Here is a 6,000-nt window from a genome sequence, read left to right as displayed (position 1 = left end):
CCTCTGTGTCAGATGTCCTCCCGTCCTCTGTGTCAGATGTCCTCCCGTCCTCTGGGACAGATGTCCTCCCATCCTCTGTGTCAGATGTCCTCCCGTCCTCTGGGTCAGATGTCCTCCCGTCCTCTGTGTCAGATGTCCTCCCGTCCTCTGGGTCAGATGCCCTCCCGTCCTCTGGGTCAGATGTCCTCCCGTCCTCTGTGTCAGATGTCCTCCCGTCCTCTGGGTCAGATGCCCTCCCGTCCTCTGTGTCAGATGTCCTCCCGTCCTCTGGGTCAGATGCCCTCCCGTCCTCTGTGTCAGATGCCCTCCCGTCCTCTGGGTCAGATGCCCTCCCGTCCTCTGTGTCAGATGTCCTCCCGTCCTCTGGATCAGATGTCCTCCCGTCCTCTGGGTCAGATGTCCTCCCGTCCTCTGGGTCAGATGTCCTCCCGTCCTCTGGGTCAGATGCCCTCCCGTCCTCTGTGTCAGATGCCCTCCCGTCCTCTGGGTCAGATGCCCTCCCGTCCTCTGTGTCAGATGTCCTCCCGTCCTCTGGGTCAGATGCCCTCCCGTCCTCTGTGTCAGATGTCCTCCCGTCCTCTGTGTCAGATGCCCCCCCGTCCTCTGGGACAGATGTCCTCCCGTCCTCTGTGTTTCTTATGGGACAAACCTCGTAAACGTGAAACTGCGACTGACTGCGACACATTTCTCTGTAACTTGTGCTGAACTCTCCAATAAAATCATGTCTGTGGAAAAAACGATACGTACATTTAGTCCTGGTTTAGACCTGGTTTAGTCCTGGTTTAGACCTGGTTTAGACCTGGTTTAGTCCTGGTTTAGTCCTGGTTTAGTCCTGGTTTAGACCTGGTTTAGTCCTGGTTTAGAACAGGTTTAGTCCTGGTTTAGCCCTGGTTTAGTCCTGGTTCAGACCTGGTTTAGTCCTGGTTTAGTCCTGGTTTAGACCTGGTTTAGACCTGGTTTAGTCCTGGTTTAGTCCTGGTTTAGTCCTGGTTTAGAACAGGTTTAGTCTTGGTTTAGTCCTGGTTTAGTCCTGGTTTAGACCTGGTTTAGTCCTGGTTTAGAACAGGTTTAGTCTTGGTTTAGTCCTGGTTTAGTCCTGGTTTAGACCTGGTTTAGTCCTGGTTTAGACCAGGTTTAGACCTGGTTTAGTCCTGGTTTAGTCCTGGTTTAGTCCTGGTTTAGTCCTGGTTTAGACCTGGTTTAGTCCTGGTTTAGAACAGGTTTAGTCCTGGTTTAGCCCTGGTTTAGTCCTGGTTCAGACCTGGTTTAGTCCTGGTTTAGTCCTGGTTTAGACCTGGTTTAGACCTGGTTTAGTCCTGGTTTAGTCCTGGTTTAGTCCTGGTTTAGAACAGGTTTAGTCTTGGTTTAGTCCTGGTTTAGTCCTGGTTTAGACCTGGTTTAGTCCTGGTTTAGAACAGGTTTAGTCTTGGTTTAGTCCTGGTTTAGTCCTGGTTTAGACCTGGTTTAGTCCTGGTTTAGACCCGGTTTAGACCTGGTTTAGTCCTGGTTTAGTCCTGGTTTAGTCCTGGTTTAGACCAGGTTTAGACCTGGTTTAGACCTGGTTTATTCCTGGTTTAGTCCTGGTTTAGACCAGGTTTAGACCTGGTTTAGTCCTGGTTTAGTCCTGGTTTAGTCTTGGTTTAGTCCTGGTTTAGAACAGGTTTAGTCTTGGTTTAGTCCTGGTTTAGTCTTGGTTTAGACCTGGTTTAGTCCTGGTTTAGACCTGGTTTAGTCCTGGTTTAGTCCTGGTTTAGTCCTGGTTTAGACCAGGTTTAGACCTGGTTTAGTCCTGGTTTAGTCCTGGTTTAGTCCTGGTTTAGTGTTGGTTTAGTCCTGGTTTAGACCTGGTTTAGTCCTGGTTTAGACCTGGTTTAGTCCTGGTTTAGTCCTGGTTCAGACCTGGTTTAGTCCTGGTTTAGTCCTGGTTTAGTCCTGGTTTAGACCTGGTTTAGTCCTGGTTTAGTCCTGGTTTAGACCAGGTTTAGACCTGGTTTAGTCCTGGTTTAGTCCTGGTTTAGACCAGGTTTAGACCTGGTTTAGTGTTGGTTTAGTCCTGGTTTAGTCTTGGTTTAGTCCTGGTTTAGTCCTGGTTTAGTCTTGGTTTAGTCCTGGTTTAGTCCTGGTTTAGTCCTGGTTTAGTCTTGGTTTAGTCCTGGTTTAGTCCTGGTTTAGTCTTGGTTTAGTCCTGGTTTAGGCCTGGTTTAGTCTTGGTTTAGTCCTGGTTTAGTCCTGGTTTAGTCCTGGTTTAGTCTTGGTTTAGTCCTGGTTTAGTCCTGGTTTAGTCCTGGTTTAGACCAGGTTTAGACCTGGTTTAGTCCTGGTTTAGTCCTGGTTTAGTCTTGGTTTAGTCCTGGTTTAGAACAGGTTTAGTCTTGGTTTAGTCCTGGTTTAGTCCTGGTTTAGACCTGGTTTAGTCCTGGTTTAGACCTGGTTTAGTCCTGGTTTAGTCCTGGTTTAGTCCTGGTTTAGACCAGGTTTAGACCTGGTTTAGTCCTGGTTTAGTCCTGGTTTAGTCTTGGTTTAGTCCTGGTTTAGTCCTGGTTTAGTGTTGGTTTAGTCCTGGTTTAGACCTGGTTTAGTCCTGGTTTAGACCTGGTTTAGTCCTGGTTTAGTCCTGGTTCAGACCTGGTTTAGTCCTGGTTTAGACCTGGTTTAGTCCTGGTTTAGTCCTGGTTTAGACCAGGTTTAGACCTGGTTTAGTCCTGGTTTAGTCCTGGTTTAGACCAGGTTTAGACCTGGTTTAGTGTTGGTTTAGTCCTGGTTTAGTCTTGGTTTAGTCCTGGTTTAGTCCTGGTTTAGTCCTGGTTTAGTCTTGGTTTAGTCCTGGTTTAGTCCTGGTTTAGTCTTGGTTTAGTCCTGGTTTAGTCCTGGTTTAGTCTTGGTTTAGTCCTGGTTTAGTCCTGGTTTAGTCCTGGTTTAGTCTTGGTTTAGTCCTGGTTTAGTCCTGGTTTAGTCTTGGTTTAGTCCTGGTTTAGTCCTGGTTTAGTCCTGGTTTAGTCTTGGTTTAGTCCTGGTTTAGTCCTGGTTTAGTCTTGGTTTAGTCCTGGTTTAGTCCTGGTTTAGTCTTGGTTTAGTCCTGGTTTAGTCCTGGTTTAGTCTTGGTTTAGTCCTGGTTTAGTCCTGGTTTAGTCCTGGTTTAGACCTGGTTTAGTCCTGGTTTAGTCCTGGTTTAGTCCTGGTTTAGACCTGGTTTAGTCCTGGTTTAGAACAGGTTTAGTCCTGATTTAGACCTGGTTTAGTCCTGGTTTAGCCCTGGTTTAGTCCTGGTTCAGACCTGGTTTAGTCCTGGTTTAGTCCTGGTTTAGACCTGGTTTAGACCTGGTTTAGTCCTGGTTTAGTCCTGGTTTAGTCCTGGTTTAGAACAGGTTTAGTCTTGGTTTAGTCCTGGTTTAGTCCTGGTTTAGACCTGGTTTAGTCCTGGTTTAGAACAGGTTTAGTCTTGGTTTAGTCCTGGTTTAGTCCTGGTTTAGACCTGGTTTAGTCCTGGTTTAGACCAGGTTTAGACCTGGTTTAGTCCTGGTTTAGTCTTGGTTTAGTCCTGGTTTAGAACAGGTTTAGTCTTGGTTTAGTCCTGGTTTAGTCTTGGTTTAGACCTGGTTTAGTCCTGGTTTAGACCTGGTTTAGTCCTGGTTTAGTCCTGGTTTAGTCCTGGTTTAGACCAGGTTTAGACCTGGTTTAGTCCTGGTTTAGTCCTGGTTTAGTCCTGGTTTAGTGTTGGTTTAGTCCTGGTTTAGACCTGGTTTAGTCCTGGTTTAGTCCTGGTTTAGTCCTGGTTTAGTGTTGGTTTAGTCCTGGTTTAGACCTGGTTTAGTCCTGGTTTAGTCCTGGTTTAGACCTGGTTTAGTCCTGGTTCAGACCTGGTTTAGTCCTGGTTTAGTCCTGGTTTAGACCAGGTTTAGACCTGGTTTAGTCCTGGTTTAGTCCTGGTTTAGACCTGGTTTAGTGTTGGTTTAGTCCTGGTTTAGTCTTGGTTTAGTCCTGGTTTAGTCCTGGTTTAGTCTTGGTTTAGTCCTGGTTTAGTCCTGGTTTAGTCCTGGTTTAGTCTTGGTTTAGTCCTGGTTCAGTCCTGGTTTAGTCTTGGTTTAGTCCTGGTTTAGTCCTGGTTTAGTCTTGGTTTAGTCCTGGTTTAGTCCTGGTTTAGTCCTGGTTTAGTCTTGGTTTAGACCTGGTTTAGTCCTGGTTTAGTCTTGGTTTAGTCTTGGTTTAGTCCTGGTTTAGTCCTGGTTTAGTCTTGGTTTAGACCTGGTTTAGTCCTGGTTTAGTCCTGGTTTAGTCTTGGTTTAGTCCTGGTTTAGTCCTGGTTTAGTCTTGGTTTAGTCCTGGTTTAGTCCTGGTTTAGTCCTGGTTTAGTGTTGGTTTAGTCCTGGTTTAGTCCTGGTTTAGACCTGGTTTAGTCCTGGTTTAGTCCTGGTTCAGACCTGGTTTAGTCCTGGTTTAGACCTGGTTTAGTCCTGGTTTAGTCCTGGTTTAGACCAGGTTTAGACCTGGTTTAGTGTTGGTTTAGTCCTGGTTTAGTCTTGGTTTAGTCCTGGTTTAGTCCTGGTTTAGTCCTGGTTTAGTCTTGGTTTAGTCCTGGTTTAGTCCTGGTTTAGTCTTGGTTTAGTCCTGGTTTAGTCCTGGTTTAGTCTTGGTTTAGTCCTGGTTTAGTCCTGGTTTAGTCCTGGTTTAGTCTTGGTTTAGTCCTGGTTTAGTCCTGGTTTAGTCTTGGTTTAGTCCTGGTTTAGTCCTGGTTTAGTCCTGGTTTTTGTCTTGGTTTAGTCCTGGTTTAGTCCTGGTTTAGTCTTGGTTTAGTCCTGGTTTAGTCCTGGTTTAGTCTTGGTTTAGTCCTGGTTTAGTCCTGGTTTAGTCCTGGTTTAGTCTTGGTTTAGTCCTGGTTCAGTCCTGGTTTAGTCTTGGTTTAGTCCTGGTTTAGTCCTGGTTTAGTCTTGGTTTAGTCCTGGTTTAGTCCTGGTTTAGTCCTGGTTTAGTCTTGGTTTAGACCTGGTTTAGTCCTGGTTTAGTCTTGGTTTAGTCCTGGTTTAGTCCTGGTTTAGTCCTGGTTTAGTCTTGGTTTAGTCCTGGTTTAGTCCTGGTTTAGTCTTGGTTTAGTCCTGGTTTAGTCCTGGTTTAGTCCTGGTTTAGTGTTGGTTTAGTCCTGGTTTAGACCTGGTTTAGTCCTGGTTTAGTCCTGGTTTAGACCTGGTTTAGTCCTGGTTCAGACCTGGTTTAGTCCTGGTTTAGTCCTGGTTTAGACCAGGTTTAGACCTGGTTTAGTCCTGGTTTAGTCCTGGTTTAGACCTGGTTTAGTGTTGGTTTAGTCCTGGTTTAGTCTTGGTTTAGTCCTGGTTTAGTCCTGGTTTAGTCTTGGTTTAGTCCTGGTTTAGTCCTGGTTTAGTCCTGGTTTAGTCTTGGTTTAGTCCTGGTTCAGTCCTGGTTTAGTCTTGGTTTAGTCCTGGTTTAGTCCTGGTTTAGTCTTGGTTTAGTCCTGGTTTAGTCCTGGTTTAGTCCTGGTTTAGTCTTGGTTTAGACCTGGTTTAGTCCTGGTTTAGTCTTGGTTTAGTCTTGGTTTAGTCCTGGTTTAGTCCTGGTTTAGTCTTGGTTTAGACCTGGTTTAGTCCTGGTTTAGTCCTGGTTTAGTCTTGGTTTAGTCCTGGTTTAGTCCTGGTTTAGTCTTGGTTTAGTCCTGGTTTAGACCAGGTTTAGACCTGGTTTAGTCCTGGTTTAGTCCTGGTTTAGAACAGGTTTAGTCTTGGTTTAGTCCTGGTTTAGTCCTGGTTTAGTCCTGGTTTAGTCTTGGTTTAGTCCTGGTTCAGTCCTGGTTTAGTCTTGGTTTAGTCCTGGTTTAGTCCTGGTTTAGTCTTGGTTTAGTCCTGGTTTAGTCCTGGTTTAGTCTTGGTTTAGTCCTGGTTTAGACCAGGTTTAGACCTGGTTTAGTCCTGGTTTAGTCCTGGTTTAGTCCTGGTTTAGTGTTGGTTTAGTCCTGGTTTAGACCTGGTTTAGTCCTGGTTTAGTCCTGGTTTA

General features: G+C 45.7%; 1 protein-coding gene across 1 annotated transcript in view; it reads right to left on the bottom strand.

Annotated features, from left to right (window-relative positions):
* The window catches only part of LOC140349287 (copine-8-like), a 57,741-nt gene that overhangs the window by 28,840 nt on the left and 22,901 nt on the right, over window positions 1-6,000 (bottom strand). The window contains exon 5 of the mRNA XM_072435569.1: window positions 650-725. Within this exon, the coding sequence (XP_072291670.1) occupies window positions 650-725 (76 nt within the window). The remainder of the gene's footprint in view (window positions 1-649; window positions 726-6,000) is intronic.

Source organism: Eucyclogobius newberryi, unplaced genomic scaffold (genome assembly GCF_026437365.1).
Source record: "Eucyclogobius newberryi isolate DKJ021-1_F unplaced genomic scaffold, fEucNew1.0.hap1 SCAF_7, whole genome shotgun sequence".
In the NCBI taxonomy this organism is placed as follows: domain Eukaryota; kingdom Metazoa; phylum Chordata; class Actinopteri; order Gobiiformes; family Gobiidae; genus Eucyclogobius; species Eucyclogobius newberryi.
The sequence above is the reverse complement of the archived record's forward strand: the minus strand, read 5'-3'. Positions and strand labels throughout refer to the sequence as shown.